An 18,274-nucleotide genomic window follows, 5' to 3' on the forward strand; every position below is an offset into this window, starting at 1 on the left:
GGCAGAGTATGGCACACACAGGCAGGATAGGGCAGGCAGAGTATGGCACACACAGGCAGGGTAGGGCAGAGTATGGCACACACAGGCAGGGTAGGGCAGAGTATGGCACACACAGGCAGCATATGGCAGGCAGAGTATGGCACACACAGGCAGGGTAGGGCAGAGTATGGCACACACAGACAGCATATGGCAGGCAGAGTATGGCACACACAGGCAGGGTAGGGCAGATTATGGCACACACAGGCAGAATATGGCAGGGAGGGTATGGCACAAATAGGCAGCATAGGGCAGGGAGGGTATTGAACACACAGGCAGCATAGGGCAGGGAGAGTATATGGCACACACAGGCAGCATATGGCAGGCAGAGTATGGCACACACAGGCAGAGTATGGCACACACAGGCAGGGCAGGCAGAGTATGGCACACACAGGCAGCATATGGCAGGCAGAGTATGGCACACACAGGCAGCATATGGCAGGGAGAGTATGGCACACACAGGCAGGGTAGGGCAGAGTATGGCACACACAGGCAGCATATAGCAGGGAGAGTATGGCACACACAGGCAGCATATAGCAGGGAGAGTATGACACACACAGGCAGCATATGACAGGCAGAGTATGGCACACACAGGCAGCATATGACAGGCAGAGTATGGCACACACAGGCAGGGTAGGGCAGAGTATGGCACACACAGGCAGGGTAGGGCAGAGTATGGCACACACAGGCAGGGTAGGGCAGAGTATGGCACACACAGGCAGCATATGACAGGCAGAGTATGGCATATGACAGGCAGAGTATGGCACACACAGGCAGGATAGGGCAGAGTATGGCACACACAGGCAGCATATGGCAGGCAGAGTATGGCACACACAGGCAGGGTAGGGCAGAGTATGGCACACACAGGCAGCATATGGCAGGCAGAGTATGGCACACACAGGCAGGGTAGGGCAGAGTATGGCACACACAGGCAGCATATGACAGGCAGAGTATGGCATATGACAGGCAGAGTATGGCACACACAGGCAGGGTAGGGCAGAGTATGGCACACACAGACAGCATATGGCAGGCAGAGTATGGCACACACAGGCAGGGTAGGGCAGATTATGGCACACACAGGCAGAATATGGCAGGGAGAGTATGGCACACACAGGCAGGGTAGGGCAGAGTATGGCACACACAGGCAGCATATGGCAGGCAGAGTATGGCACACACAGGCAGCATATGGCAGGGAGAGTATGGCACACACAGGTAGCATATGGCAGGCAGAGTATGGCAGACACAGGCAGGGTATGGCACACACAGGCAGAATATGGCAGGGAGAGTATGGCAAAGGCACACACAGGCAGGGTAGGGCAGAGTATGGCACACAGGCAGCATAAGGCAGGGAGAGTATGGCACACACAGGCAGGGTAGGGCAGAGTATGGCACACAGGCAGCATATGGCAGGGAGAGTATGGCACACACAGGCAGGGTAGAGCAGAGTATGGCACACACAGGCAGCATAGGGCAGGCAGAGTATGGCACACACAGGTAGCGTAGGGCAGGCAGAGTGCTGCCTGTGTGTGCCATATACTCTTTCTACCCTATGGTGCCTGTGGGAGGTGAACCTGGCAGGGGTTTGTTCTGGGAGTTTGTTAGCAGTTGGAAATAGCCATTAAATGGTCCCTAAGGTGTGTAATTATATGCTGGGGGTTGCTGTGCTATCCACAGGGGAGGAGGAGTCATATGGATTTTAGGGTGTGTCTTAATATGACATAATATAATTTTTTCACATATGAATGATGGTTGATATCCCTGCAGTGAGGACCAAGCCTTTTGGTTTTTGCTGCACTACCACCATTGTGATAAAATGGGTGTGGTTTGAAGTGGGTGTGGTTTAAAAAAGCGGGGAATGGTCAAAACTGGCTTCCATTAGCGGCCCTCCACCATGTATGCGCGAGAAATTCCGGCCCTCGGCACCGCAGAAGTTGGACAGCACTGTGCTAATGTATTTTATACATCCAGGAAGGGGCAGGGGGGAAGGGGCACTTAAAACACGACTGAACTGATAATAAACTGATAGACAATTTTATCTATACTCCTACTTCTAATGATTTCCCTAGAATCCCATAGTCATGTTTAAAGTTTAAGCTAACATTACAGCTGAATTACAGCAGTTTTTCAAATGTTTTAAAGCTTCAGTCTTAAACTATGGACTATCCATTCCCTTCACGTATACAGGTATTTCTAGTTATCAGTGAGAGTTAGGCTGGGTTCCCAGTGGAACCCGACGCAGTGGAGCTGCCGCACCGTAACTGTGCGTTACGTCCCATTTAGTGAAGCATGCAGTCAATGAAAAGCTTCATGGTCGCTCATCGATGTATTCGTTTATGCACTGCGTGCATTGGGCTTTATTCTTATAGCAGAGAAGTAATTAATTATGACTGTTTGTGAATTGGGACATTTAAACTTGCTTTATTTATTTATTTTTTTATTCCCATTTAAATTTAATAGGAGTCGGAGTCGGTTCATTTTTTGCCGACTCCGACTCCAGGTACCCAAAATTGCCTCCGACTCCTCGACTCCGACTCCACAGCCCTGAATAGATCAGTATTATGTGTCCACAGTATTATGTGTCCAACAGATCTATTTTATGTGTCAAAGTGTCCAGCTTGTCAGGTCTGTCTACAAAAAGAGGGGGTTCTTACTTCTATTTTTTATTTTTAGTATTTTAATGTTTCAGCTTTTTCTATTATCAGTTTTGGCAGTATTTTGCAATAGAAAGATATATTAATGCATTTTGGATTCAAAAGAATTTCTGTTTTCCGAAAATATATGTTCTGGTTAAATTTTGAAATATGCTGCAGAAAGCACTCCAGGACAGATTTTGGCTTGTGGACTTGAATGCCCACATCCCCCTATTAATCTTTATTTTTGTGATGGATCTGCACAAAATAGTCTAAGATGGTGGACTGAAATGAGAGAAATATATATAAAAAAAGAATTTACAAAATAAAAAACTGAAAATTGGCATGTGCAAATGTATACAACCCGTTTGCAATGAAGCCCCTAAAAATTCCTGGTGCAACCAATTACCTTCAAACGACACATAATTAGTGACATGAAGTCCACTTGGGTGCATTCTAAGTGTTACATGATCTGTCCATATAAACACACCCTTTCTGTGAGGCCCCAGAGGCTTTAAGACCACTTAGCAAGCGGCATCATGCCATGGAGACCAAGGAGCTCTGCAAAGAAGTCAGGGACATAGTTTTTGAGAAATACAAGTCAGGGTTGGGTTATTAAAAAAAACAAAAAAAAAAAAAAACAAATCTTGAAGGATCCCCCAGAGCACCATCAAATCCAACATCTTCAAATGGAAAGAACATGGTCCTACAACGAACCTGCCGACTTGAGGGAAAGGTGGATGGTGCTAAATACAGGGATATTCTTGAGCAAAACCTGTGTCACTTTGCCTGTGATTTGAGACTTAGACGGAGGTTTACCTTCCAGTGGGACAATGACCCGAAGCATACTGCTAAAGCAACACTCAAGTGGTTTAAGGGGAAACATTTAAATGTGTTGGAATGGCCTAGTCAAAGTCCAGACCTCAATCCAATTGAGAATCTGTGGTCAGACTTGAAGATTTCTGTTCTCCAGCAAAAACCATCCAACATGAAGTTGCTGGAGCAGTTTTGCCTTGAGGAATGGGCAAAAATCCCAGTGGCAATCTCACAGAGACTTATCCAAAGCGACTTGCAGCTATAATTGCCGCAAAATGTTAGGCACGCTGACATTTTTTGTTATTTTGTCCTATTTGTTGTTTGCTTCATAATAAAAAAATACATTTTCAAAGTTGTAGGCATGTTTTGTAAATGAAATGGTGCAAACTCTCAAAACAATCCATTTTAAAATTCCAGGTTGTGAGGCAACAAAACATGAAAAATTCCTGGGGGGGGGGGGTGTGAATACTTTTGCAAAGCACTGTATATACAGTGAGGAAGATAAGTATTTGAACACCCTGTGATTTTGCAAGTTCTCCCACTTAAAAATCATGGAGGGGTCTGAAATTCACATTGTAGGTACATTCCCACTGTGAGAGACAGCATTTAAAAAAAAATTCAGGAAATCACATTGTATGATTTTTAAAGAAATTATTTGTATTGCACTGCTGCGCATAAGTATTTGAACACCTGAGAAAATCAGTGTTAATATTTGGTACAGAAGCCTTTGTTTGCAATTACAGAGGTCAAACATTTCCTGTAGTTCTTGACCACGTTTGCACACACTGCAACAGGGATTTTGGCCCACTCCTCCACACAGATCTCCTCTAGATCTGTCAGGTTTCGGGGCTCATCTGACCACGTGACTTTCTTCCATGCCTCCTCTGGATCATCCAGATGGTCATTGGCAAACTTCAGACATGACCATGACGTGAAACCATGGTGGCGTAGTGTTCTACCGACAATGACCTTTGAAACTGTGTCTCCATCTCCTCCCATGTAGTTCTGGGCTGATTCCTCACCTTTCTTATCATCAGTGATACCCCACGAGGTGAGATCTTGCATGGACCGTCTTTAGCCTCTTCCATTTTCTAACAGTTGATCTATTTTCACCAAGCTGCTTGCCAATTGCCCTGTAGCCCTTTCCAGCCTTGTGGAGGTCCACAATTTTGTGTCTGGTGTCTTTTGACAGCTCTTTGGTCTTGCCCATGGTAGTAGTTGGAGTCTGACTGACTGTGGGGTGGACAGGTGTCTTTAAAGAGCTCAGACAGGTGCTACTAATTTAGTGGAGTGGAGTGGAGTAGAGTTGGTCTATTTAAAGGCAGAGTAACAGGTCTTTAAGAGCCAGAATTCTTGCTGATTGCCAGGTGTTCAAATACTTATGTGAAGCATGTGGTATGGTCTGTGTAGGTCTAACCATTAGACCATTAAAGTGTAAGATGAAGGAGCTTTTTCTTTTTTTTTATAAATTAAAAGCAAGCACAGATACTGCAGTTGCCCGGTACTTCCATGAAGCCAAACATAATCAATATTAATATTAATAAAGCAATGCTACAAAGGGAGGCTGTGTGGATTAAAAAACTTGAATAAATTGTTAAGAACAATATATCAATAAATCAAATTGGTAGAGGACATAATCAATAATAAAAACCATTAATTTATACATACTAAAATTCATCCCATATACACTGCTCAAAAAAAACAAAGGGAACACTTAAACAACACAATGTAACTCCAAGTTAATCACACTTCTGTGAAATCAAACGTAGCAACACTGATTGACACTTAATTTCACATGCTGTTGTGCAAATGGAACAGACAACAGGTGATGTTTTGGTCACTTTTGAATGCTGGTGGTGCTTTCACTCTAGTGGTAGCATGAGACGGAGTCTACAACCCACACAAATGGCTCAGGTAGTGCAGCTCATCCAGGATGGCACATCAATGCGAGCTGGGGCAAGAAGGTTTGCTGTGTCTGTCAGTGTAGTGTCCAGAGCATGGAGGCGCTACAAGGAGACTGGCCAGTGCATCAGGAGACATGGAGGAGGCCGTAGGATGGCAACAACCCAGCAGCAGGACCGCTACCTCTACCTTTGTGCAAGGAGGAACAGGAGGAGCACTGCCAGAGCCCTGCAAAATGACCTCCAGCAGGCCACAAATGTGCATGTGTCTGCTCAAACGGTCAGACTACATGAGGGTGGTATGAGGGCCCAACGTCCACAGGTGGGGGTTGTGCTTACATTTGGCATTTGCCAGAGAACACCAAGAGTGGCAAATTCGCCACTGGTGCCCTGTGCTCTTCACAGATGAAAGCAGGTTCACATTTAGCACATGTGACAGACGTGACAGAGTCTGGAGATGCCGTGGAGAACGTTCTGCTGCCTGCAACATCCTCCAGCAATGACCGGTTTGGCAGTGGGTCAGTAATGGTGTGGGTGGCATTTCTTTGGGGGGGGGCACACAGCGTGCTCGCCAGAGGTAGCCTGACTGCCATTAGGTACCAAAATGAGATCCTCAGACCCCTTGTGAGACCATATGCTGGTGCGGTTGGCCCTGGGTTCCTCCTAATGCAAGACAATGCTAGACCTCATGTGGCTGGAGTGTGTCAGCAGTTCCTGCAAGACTAATGCATTGATGCTAATGACTGGCCCACCTGTTCCCCAGACCTGAATCCAATTGAGTTTGATTTGTGTTCGCTTTATATTTTTGAGCAGTGTATTTTATTATTAATTTTATATTCACAATCCTAATTCCATCATCAAAAATTACACAATTTCATGAACAATAAACACATTTCATAGACCAATCACAGCAGTACTTGGATAGCAGTTGTTGTTTGCCCAGGTGGTGAATTATCATCTGTATTAGAGGTGCTGGCTCCCAGGGTGCTCTTGAGAGTCAGCCTGCTCCATACGTACCAGTTCAGAGCTGTCCTCCCTAACATCTTCACTCAAAATGGCAAATCTGTTGATCTTGATAAGCTGTGGACCAGCAACCCTACTTGACTGTCCCTTCTCCACCTCCCACTACACTGGCCTCTGCCAGTGGTTGCTCTGTAAGCCTCCTGTCCGCCCCATATTTGCAGTTGTTCTCAGTGCTGCTAGCTCCCTGCTTTGAGTCTGCAACTTATATTCCAAGAGGTAACCCCACATACATCTCTCACAAGTGAATGCTCCATGGAATTGCTGCTCTAAGATCACATACATACTGCAAGATACACACCGGCAAATTGACATGAACTCATTTTTACACTTGGTACTTAGTCTCCTACTTTCTTTTTCTCTGTAATAATTAAACAGTACCTTGAACTTAATCCCAACTAAGATACAATTAATCCGTATTGGAGGCGAAACAATCCTTTTGGGTTTATTCAGTATTTAAATGACTTAAGTTATAGAGATCCAAATTACGGAAAGATCCCTTATCCGGAAAACCCCAGGTCCCAACCATTCTGGATAACAGGTCCCATACCTGTAATTGCAGTCTGAGAATTCGCTCTATATTGCTTGGAAGAACAGACAAGTATATCAATCTTGTAGTTAACCACCCTAGTTTATAACTCATGGGACAGGTTGTTTGTCATGAAAAAAGTACAATCTGCAGGAATATGTTTTTCAAGTAGATTGTTGGTCTTGTACTGATGTCTCTTGATATCTAGAAAGCACCCACATAAATAATTAATGAAAATCTGTAACATATTGTCATTCTTATATTTGCTTTTTATTAAGAGAGATGTTCCTAGTAAGGCTATCAATGAAGCAAACTTTATTTTGACATCACATGGCACACAAAAGCAAAATATGCTGCAATATTTTACATAGTGGAAAAAGATGATAAATAATGATCTATGTAAATGAAGTCACATGGCAAGCTACCTGAGTAAATTGTGCAGAAAAAAATTCTGTCTAATATTTCTAAATTGGTGTCACCCTCTACTTACTAGCAGGGCCCACTGCCCAAGGGACGCAGATGACTGGTGGGCTAGAACTATGGCATACCTCCCAACATTTGAAAAATGAAAAGAGGGACAAAAAGATTTGGTGCGCACAGCACTGCAGTTTTTTTGACCACGCCCACTTTTGTGACCATGCCCCAATTACCACCCCCCCTTTTTTTCCCCCCAAAATACTCCATTTATATAGTTGAAATGGTGGGATCAGACACAAAATGTGCTATACCATCATACTGTACTACTAAAGGAAAACAAAATAGCAACTCCTACATATAAAATAGAAATATAGAGAGAAGGCAGTCAGTTATAAGTGAGTTATAACTATGTACCAGTTTTGCCCCCTACTATAGTCAGTGCCCCCAATTGACCCCATAGACTGTAGCCCCCATAGACAGTGTCCCCATAGAAACTACCCCCATACACAATTGACCCCATACAGTAGCCCCCATACATAGTGCCCCCATTGAAACTACCCCATACACAGTGTACCCATAGAAACTACCCCCTTACACAATTGACCCCATAAACAGTGCCCCCAATCGACCCCATAGACCGTGGTCCGCATACACAGTGCCCCCATAGAAACTACCCCCCCATACACCATGCCCCCATAGAAAGTTCCCCCAATTGACCCCATACACGGTGTCCCCAAAGGGCCTGTCGCCGCCGCACAAGAAGCAGGAGTGCCCGGCTCCAGCCAGCGCATCCCGCTGTCCCGAAATGCGGGACATTCATGGAACTATCCGGGACAGTGGGATGCGCTATTAAAAGCGGGACAGTTGGGGGTATGATATGGGCCTCCTGGTAACGTAATATTATGGGGCCCCGTGATTATTGATGGTAGCCCTGAGTGCCAGATATGTTTCAAGGTAGTGGAGACCTCACAAATTCCTTAGTTAGGAGAACGGTAATACTACAATAGTGTCTTTAGAGAATAGAAGCATTGTCAGTTACATTAGAAAAAAAGGAGTGTTTGTTTTTTAGCCATAATATCTATTTAAAATAAATACATTTTTGTTATTTTATCTTCTGTTTATTTTTTTCCCATACAGGTCTGGGATGATTATAGTCATTATAACTTCATACATAATCATTTAACCTACATCCTGGAATTGCTAATGGAACCTAATCAGCTCTCTAAAGTATCCCAGTTCTCTCACTGCATTCTTATATCTGCTGAAGTTGTTACTGCCCTTGGATTTGTTATTGAGGGAACAGTGGACAAGAATAGGGTAGTAAATGCTTTTTTGGATTTGGCTATCTGGCAGCCTGTGCAAATAAAAAGTGGATTCATTGAAACCTTGGGTTCGTTTTCATTTCAAAAGTTACAAGCATGGATTAAGGAATGCCTTGTAATCAACCCATTTGGAATAACATCATGTATCAAATCAGGAACAAAGTTGTCATGGGCTCAGCAAGGTAATTATGGCCTCCATTATCCAAGTGTTAAATGTGTTGTACACTGTAAGAAAAATTATTGTGCTGTGTTTGTCATATTGCGTTTTTATGAAGAAGTAGGTCTATGCTGATGAATTAATATGTCAAATGAGTAAGAGAATAAATGTGAGAATGTGTGTGCATCAGTATTTTAATAATGGTACTAATTAATCTATGTGGAGGGGCAGGGGTACACCAAGAGATTAGTCGCGCTGCGTATGCCATCCCACCGGCGATTTACATTTTAGCCGGTGGGATGGCATTGCGGGGAGATTAGTAGCCCGCGTCAACGAAGATTTGTCACGTGGCGACTAATCTCCCCATGTGTCACTGCCCTAATGCTATATATTGCAAAATATTCATTATATTCAAACTGCCAATCTAAGATTGTTAGTGTTTTGTTTTTATTTTTTAATTTCTATACATTGCCTCAAGGCATGCACATTCTCAGCATCTTATCTCACACATGACCTTAGGTACAAAAGAAAAAAAAGGGCTAAATTTCAATGCCGGGGGACTTCTGAACAGTTTAACAAACATTTAAAAAAAATGTACTTACTGTAAAATTGTGTAAAATTGGTGTAAGGGGAACACACCAAACTAAATACGTCTGTAGTTCTGTGTAGTTCACCACAAACGTTGAAAAATGTACCAGGATTTATAATGGAAAAATCCAATGCTTTATTGGTGGGGTGACTTTTCAGTCCCCTTATGGGCCGAAATATATACACTAGAAGGAAAATGCCTCAGCACACTTACAATAGTGACAAATTCTGTTGCTTAGCCACTGGAGAAAAAATATATATACCATCACATATTTATATATATGTGATGGTTCAAGTGGCATTCCTCTCCTATCATGTATAAGCACATAAGTTCACAACCTTATATACAGTATTAGGCTATGCCATCTTAGAAAGCAAATAATAAGGAGAATCCCTGGTCTCTCGTTATGTATATGCATGTGACCGAACATGGCTGCCCACACTGGGATCTCCCTCCCGTTGTAGATGGCATTGCGCTCCCTTGGAGCAGATTTTTGACAAAATATTAGCGGCTGTGGTGTCCTGTCTCGGTGGCTGTAGAAATGACTTCTAAGAGCTGTTACAGCTGCTGAGGTATTTAAAATCAGTCTGCCAGTGCCATCCTTCTCTTCTATGCTCCACCTGGAGCTCCATGTTGGAGCATTTCTGCAGAAAGCTGCGGTCTACCAGTGCTCCTTGCCAAAGAGATCTGCCATGGTGTCCCCAGGTAACACATTTGCGGACCCATCACATTAATTCTGTCTATGAAGATTTTCATTCATCCAGGTCATGGTATATCTAGTATAAATAAATTTAAAGCAACTGGACTTGTTTGGTAATCATTGAAGACGTTTCACTACTCATCCGAGCAGCTTCTTCAGTTCAACTGACTGGTATGGGAAGTCCTCAGCATATATACTCTTCCACTAATCAAATCACAATGGCACTATGTAACTCTTCAGAAAGGTGACATCTGAAACTCACAAAGGTGTGAATGCTGTGGAGTTACTTTGAAAGGATTACCAAAGTATCATGCAACTCTTCAAAACAGGTGTTACTTGTTAGAGTTGCATGAATGGATGTGTGAAGAGTTCTGAAACTGCCGGGGTACAGATGTTAGAACAGCATTGTATGTAGCAGACAGATGGTGTCGAAGTCCCCCGCCTCTGTTTAGGGATGGTTTGTCCACTTTGACATGAATGGCCTCTTTCTGAAGAGTTACATAGTGCCATTGTGATTTGATTAGTGGAAGAGTATATATGCTGAGGACTTCCCATACCAGAAGCTGCTCGGATGAGTAGTGAAATGTCTTCAATGATTACCAAACAAGTCCAGTTGCTTTAAATTTATTTATACTAGACACATTAATGCTGCTTACTTATTTATTTGCTTATTGACTTTTTGAATTCTTCCCCCACCTATTTTTACACATACATATACCAATAAATATACATGCACATGCACAAACACTAAAACAAATTAAAAAAAAACTTGCTCCGTGTCTGCTCTGCTCTGGAACCTGTACCATCGGGTAATCCTCTTGCTTTCCTGCAAGCTCCAGTTCTGTTGTAATCAGCCGATTGGATCTTTTTTCTTGTGGCTTCTCCTATCAGAGCACAGTTCTCTTGACAAACTGTAAAATTGACCAATCAAGGCACAGATTTGAGCTGGGCTGGGGAGATATTACAAACTGAAGGCACTGCAGAAATGAAGACTTAAGAAGGATCTAGCAGCTGTAAACTTTACCTCACCCAACACTGAATTGCAGATTTTATCCTAATCCCACAGGTACTATACTGTATATGTTCTAAAGGCTGAATCACTGACTGAAATTAGTTTTTTGTCACATGGCATCTATAGAATCCCTATCACCGTTGCTACAGTCCTAAATTAGCTCTTTACCCCTGAAAAAGCTAATTGTGCTCTTATGTATTTGTTGTTGTTTTTGCACTTTCTTTTTTTTCTTACTTTTGTCATTGTTTTGTTCATTTCTACAAACCGGATTCCAAAAAAGTTGGGACACTAAACAAATTGTGAATAAAAACTGAATGCAATGATGTGGAGGTGCCAACTTCTAATATTTTATTCAGAATAGAACATAAATCACGGAACAAAAGTTTAAACTGAGAAAATGTACCATGTTAAGGGAAAAATATGTTGATTCAGAATTTCATGGTGTCAACAAATCCCAAAAAAGTTGGGACAAGTAGCAATAAGAGGCTGGAAAAAGTAAATTTGAGCATAACGAAGAGCTGGAAGACCAAATAACACTAATTAGGTCAATTGTCAACATGATTGGGTATAAAAAGAGCTTCTCGGAGTGGCAGTGTCTCTCAGAAGCCAAGATGGGTAGAGGATCACCAATTCCCACAATTTTGCACAGAAAGATAGTGGAGCAATATCAGAAAGGTGTTACCCAGTGAAAAATTGCAAAGATTTTGCATCTATCATCATCAACTGTGCATAACATCATCCGAAGATTCAGAGAATCTGGAACAATCTCTGTGTGTAAGGGTCAAGGCCGTAAAACCATACTGGATGCCTGTGATCTCCGGGCCCTTAAACAACACTGCACCACAAACAGGAATGCTACTGTAAAGGAAATCACAGAATGGCCTCAGGAATACTTCCAGAAACCATTGTCAGTGAACACAATCCACCGTGCCATCCGCCGTAGCTCACTGCATATAATGTGCTTGTTTAATATAGACTGCATTTGACTGTATATAGTGTGCTTGGGAAGTCAGAACCCACCACCTTTCTCACTATAAAACTAGCTAAAATACATTAAAGCTAACTGATTCCGAACACAAATAGATGGAGAACCCCTCACAGAATGCTTTTACATCCTAAGCATTTAAGGGTGCAAAAAGTACCCCCGTCCGCACTTTTGCACAGTATTCCTGAAAGGTAGTTGGGAGGCTCATTTTTTACAGCAGCTTTAAATTAGTCTGTGTATGGCCCATCTTTAGCCTCCCCAAACAAAAAAGTCACCCTCCACCTATGACTTTTTGCAAATGTGCTAACTTTTTTTTTAACCTTATTTTCCATTTAAGTGTTGTGTTTGCTCTAAATTCTGTATATTTGGTGGTGTGACTAGTAGATCGAGAATTTTAATTACTAATCACTCCATTGCTAAAAGAATTGGAGAGCAATTCATTTTGCTTGATTTTAGTGGTTTTATTAGACTTTAATTTTATTTGTTGAAACTTTTGTTGATGCTCTGCTCTTTATTACTTTTTATTGCTTATGTTAGCATTATTTTTCAGTACGACTAGTTATCAAGTAGCTTAAACATCAATAACTGAGTAGTCTTTTTTTTTTTTTTTTTTTTTTTTTTATTGCATTTAAGTGACTTTAGTAAATTGTTGTTGATTGCTTGTTCTTGCTTATATAACTCATTTCAAAGTGGGACCAGTAATCAAATATTTTAAGTACAGGTACCAGACCCCGTATCTGAAAAGTCCCGGATTACAGAAAGGCCATCTCCCATAGACTGCATTTTAATCAAATAATTTACATTTTTAAAAAGTGGTTTCCTTTTTCCCTGTAATAATAAAACAGGGTCTTGTACTTGATCCCAACTAAGATATGATCAATCCTTATTGGAGCCAAAACAATCCTATTGAGTTTAATTACTGTTTAAATAATTTTTTTAGCAGACTTAAGGTAGGAGATCCAAATTACAGAAAGACCCCTTATCTGGAAAACCCCAGGTCCCAAGTATTCTGGATAATGGGTCCCATACCTGTATTAATCACTCTGTTCAGTGCGTTATTTACAGTATTGATTTTAAGTGGTTTTTATTGTAGTTTCAGTAGTTCTATTGCATTTTCAGTTAGACACTGTTGTTGAATTACTTGTTTTTTGTCAATAAAATTGTCATTGCATAGTGCGACTACTGATCAGGTATTCTGAACACACTTCACTTTTTTCCTCCAGTATCTGCTCTTGCCCGTGTTGCAATAGTAATCTATCTTTCTGGCTGCTGATCACAGTAAGAAATCACTGATTACTTTATTTTGTTTACTTGTCTCTCAGATTGTGAGCTCTTTGTACTTGGGTATATATTGTACTGCAGAAGAGGCTGCTGCACTGTGCTAGGCATCTAGCTCAGAGGAGGTCTGGGAGTATGATTCTGAGTTTTGACCTCAGAAAGCATCTTGTCTTCCGATGAGTCATGGGCTAGCAATAGCCCTTTTAGTGCCTATGGATGTAGATCAGTATGTGGAGGATCAAGATGAGGGCAATAGGGCTCACACTGCAGCTAGAGAAGAGCCTGAATTGTGGAGAAATTTAAGCTATGAAAGCAATAAAATTGACACAAAAAATGTATTTATGAAGGTGACAAAGGGAGTCGCTGGTGGAAAGACATACACATTGCTTCGGTTCTCTGAAATTGCACAAAGTTTCCTTCTGCAGGCAACTTCATGCGAAGGGCTGATGTTGGACTTGCAACTCAAAATTTTGTTTCTGATATAAAGACTTTTGTGGTAAATCCCTGAGATGATTTAAACTCTTCTTCTAATGCCACAAACTTTATTGTTGGTACCTCAAATGCTCAACTGTACTGACATAGAGGCTGTCTATATTTCAGAGCTATATTTATTCCTTTTTTCATGGTATGAATATTTGGTGGAAAAAGTTACAGGGATACCTTGTAGGTTTTTGTTAGTTGTCTTCATGAATTTAGCAAGAAATCAAATTTTAAATCTGTTTTTTTGCTTTGGTTCTTAAAGTGGACCTGTCACCCAGGCATAAAAAGCTGTAAAATAAAAGTCATTTTCAAATTAAACATGAAACCCAAACTACAGTATTTTTAGGCAAGCAATAAATTTAGATCCTATACCATATCTAGGCAGGAGCTCCCAAAGAAAGAGCCACTCTATGGAGTAAAATGTTTTTTCCCAATTAACAGAATTGCCCTGGCACCTCCATTCTTGTGGGGGATCTGCAGGTTGGCATATAGCCTTCTAGTATTAATTCTGGCTTTTTGGGCATAACCCAGACTGATCTGGTTCTTTAAGAGTAGTGATAACCTTGGCTAGCCTTGTGGCTAGGACTTTGGCAAGTATTTTAATATCTAGATTCAGTAGTGAGAAAGGCCTGTGTGCCTCACAGTGGGCAAGCTCCCCAGTCTCTTTGGGTATAACCACTATTATGGCTTCTTGCAGAGTAGAGTGGGGGGAGTCACTTAAGCATCTATCAAGGTATTATGTAGGTAAGGATTAAGTGTTTTGATTGCCAGGTACCAGTCTTTTAGGAACCCGTCTTGGCCTGGTGTTTTGCTAGTCAGAAAGCTCTGGACTGCTAATGCTAGGTCATATTGGGAAATTTGGGGAATCAAAGTAGGCCTTTTGTTGTGGCTCTAGTGAATTTAGAGGTAACCTCTAAAGGTAGGCACTAATCTGATCTGAGGTAGCTTTGAGTCTGGTTAGAGTGTGGCATAATAATCTGCAAACTCCTTTGCAATGCCCTGGGAATCGGTAATTTCAGTTTTATCCTGTGGTATTATTCTAGGAACTGCTGCTGTTTCAGTGGGGGCTTTGGCAAGGTGTGCTAGGACTTTACTGTTCGTCTCCCCTTGATCAAAAACCCTTTGCTGTGCATATAGCAGTTGTTTTCTAGTGAGCTCTATCTGCTTGAGTGGAAGGGCTTGTGTATGCTGTGTTACTAGATATTTGTCATCTGTAGTGCTTGTTGAGTAGTCTCTCTGTGCCTTGACATATGCCTTATCTAGGTGTCTGACCTCTTCCTTCAGTTTTACCCCTGGAAGTGCTTTATAGACTGTATTAATCTGCCATGCAGGACTGCTTTAGAGGTGTACCACAGTATGTCAGTGGGTGCTGTGTTCTTATTTTCCTTCCAGTATTGCTCTATTTCCTCATCTCTGTCTTCAGCTGTGGGTGGGATTTTAAGCCAGAGGGGATTGTGACACCAGAGCCTAGTGGTGTGCTGGCCCAGAAGGGTCAATCTTAGGGCTAGGGCGAAATAGTCAGATAGTATTCGCAGGAGTATATTAACCTCTGAGTTATATCATAGGAAGCCCTGTGTGCCTAGGGCAAAATCAGTGCAGAAGAATGTTTTCTGAGTGGCTGAATGACATCTGTATTCCTTTCTTGGGGGTGTCTTACCCAAAATCAAATACTCCCTGTGTGGAACATAGAGAGCACAAAGAGTTAGCACCATGTTGTATATTTGAAAGTGGAGGATTACAAAGCTTGGTAGCTTTGGGCAACCCAATACATTTTAAGTGCTAATAGTTTCTGACTCACTAGGTGGGATTCCTGTAGACATACTGTAAAGGTACTTACTTCCACTCTCTTGTACTTCAGTTTCATCCCCCTCACATTCCAGGACATGATCAGCATATTATTCCCTTTCATAGCATCTTTAGGTGCACCCATACATGTGGTGAATTGTTTTTTTTTTTTTGGGAGAAGTTGTAGATGAATATATAGCATGTTCTTTTAGTTACCATGGCAATTTATTGGAGAAATCTTACTTAATCTACCTTTTCCTTCATTTTAGGCCAAACTGAGGATTATATTGAGAACTGTAGCTATAGTGCTGCATGTAGAAATGCAAGGATGATGCCACTGAATAGCGGCAGGTGTGCAATTTCAAGAAATATATAGTTTGTTGGGGTATTTCACTGTGAACGGAAAAGGCTGGAAAACTGCAAAGTGTGTACACCCTAGGAATGCATCCCCTAAACATTTCACCTCAAATTGTCCTTATTCATTTGCACTGTTTTGGGTTGTTTGATGGCTGCGCCTTTAGGTGTACCCACACGTGTGGGTATCATTTTATTCAGGAGATCTTGCAGATTGATATCTAACATTTTTTTATTGTTAATTTGTAATTGGGGAAAATCTAACTTTGGATCTATTTTTTTTCCTTCACTTCAGGCCAAACCACAGTTTTCTATGGAGAACTGTGTCCACATGTCTGCATGTAGGAAAGCAAGGATGGTGCAGATGAAAACTGAAGAACACCACCATAAACGTTTCAGCTAAAAATTGCCCTTGTGCATTGACCCTGTTTTGGGGTGTTTTGCGGCCCTCTCTATGTGCACCTACAGTATACATATGGTGTATTGATTTACTCGGGAAACTGCACTTTTGACATTGTGACTGAGATGGTGTTTACAAATGACTATGATCATAATCCCTGTTTCAGCCTATGGGTTTATTTGTTTTTTTAATTAATGTTATAAAGTATGACTGTATATATTTGGGCCGGGCCCTGTTCCTTATGTATTGGTTGTTTTTGTTTTTAAATCCTGTATGTTCAGCGTTTACACCCATTCTCATCCGGGGAATATGTTGGTGATTTCTAAATATGTGTAAATTATAATAATAATCTCTAACAATTAAAATCTTAAATGTACTTTTTCTTTAAACAATAAAGCAAGAGTTATAATGTTTCTGGTGATCTGTTGTCTTATGTGTAGTAACAGGTAATGGAAAAGGGGAAAGTAAGGGAAACCCCTTAAAATTGGGTGTTATAGGAGCCAAAACAAATAATTCATTTACTCTTGCTGTCGACTAAGTGATCATACTTGAAAACTTGGGTTCATATAAATAACAAACTAAAGAACCATTCAACGCAAATTGGTACCTCCGGTTCCCCTCTCTCCCTCGTTTTTTAAATTTTTTTCCCATCACCTATAGTTGATACATTTCTAAAGTTCAATATTCAGTAATGTAATTTTATAGAATGTATGAAGGCAGGCTTATATTGAGATTCTTTTTTCTATTCTGTTAGGTAATCCCTATCACAGTTCTCTGATACTGTTGTACCAGATCACATTAAAGGGGATATATACCATAAATTTTTACAATGCACTAAACCATGTAAAGTAGTAAATGCTTTTATTTTAATACCTTTCGTATATGTCCATAACTGCTTGAAAACTGTGCTCTACCCAGACCCTTTGCCAGCTTCTTCAGCCTGTGGCTCTGAGCCACCAGCCCTGATAGTCTTCACTTGACACAGCAGAGCTACTTAAAGTGCAGTGAATATGCATAGAGTGGGCAGGACTTTGCAATGTCACAGGCAGTCCCTTCTTGCTCTACTTGCTCCCCCACTCAAAAGGAGGAAACTGGGAGGGGTTTTCCCTGCTACTGCTGAGTAAAGCCTGTCAGTCAGTGCTATGGCTACTTCCTGTGGGAGATTAAAACGAAACTCCCATGTTTCATTTTACTCTGGCTTCTGATAAGAGAGGTTGTGTATGCAGCCCTCATATAATGACAGTTTTAGGAGGTAAAATGCTTTCAAAACATTTTTCTTTCTGCATCATTTCACATTTTGAGGGCTGATGAATGTCATCACTGAATATGAACTTTATATATAATGTCTCCTTTTAACATGGTTCATTTCAGAGCTAGGAGTCGTCTCTTCTCCCCACCATGCCAACCTACATCTGATGCGTTTAGTTTTCTAGTTTAGGAATAATTTTTCAATAAAGAGGAGGGTGCGGTTCATACTTAATAGGTATGGATATTGGAGCTGGGTCTTTGTTTTTTTTTAAATTTACTTTATTTGTTAAGATAACAAATAAAGATCATAAAGTTTTTATTTATCAGTATCCTGCTATTTGATTCTTTATTTTAAGAACACAAATTAAGACATCACAAAATCAGTGTAAAGGTACAGTAGTGAGCTTGTTCACATAGACAGCAATAAGCAGATAATGTAGCACGTATATTGCATATCTCCATTCAATTTGCCAAGGATTCCGCATTTCTGCATAGTATAATTTCGGTAATTGAATCTTATAATCTGTAGCCCTGTTTGAAAGTTCCCCTGTGCCAGGGCTGCTGGTTTGGGTCATTTCAAAATGATTATACAGTTGTCCATGGCAAGTGTCCCAT

General features: G+C 41.3%; 1 protein-coding gene and 1 long non-coding RNA gene across 2 annotated transcripts in view; both read left to right on the forward strand.

Moving 5' to 3' along the window:
• tbccd1 (TBCC domain containing 1) overlaps positions 1 to 18,274 on the forward strand; it is a 47,881-nt gene that overhangs the window by 9,258 nt on the left and 20,349 nt on the right. The window contains exon 3 of the mRNA NM_001016961.3: positions 8,487 to 8,853. Within this exon, the coding sequence (NP_001016961.2) occupies positions 8,487 to 8,853 (367 nt within the window). The remainder of the gene's footprint in view (positions 1 to 8,486; positions 8,854 to 18,274) is intronic.
• On the forward strand, positions 13,118 to 16,824 carry LOC116407613. The gene is made up of 2 exons (XR_004220456.1): positions 13,118 to 16,008; positions 16,307 to 16,824. It is a non-coding gene; the product is annotated as an uncharacterized LOC116407613 (long non-coding RNA).

The sequence above is a fragment of the Xenopus tropicalis genome, chromosome 9 (assembly GCF_000004195.4).
Source record: "Xenopus tropicalis strain Nigerian chromosome 9, UCB_Xtro_10.0, whole genome shotgun sequence".
In the NCBI taxonomy this organism is placed as follows: Eukaryota; Metazoa; Chordata; class Amphibia; order Anura; family Pipidae; genus Xenopus; species Xenopus tropicalis.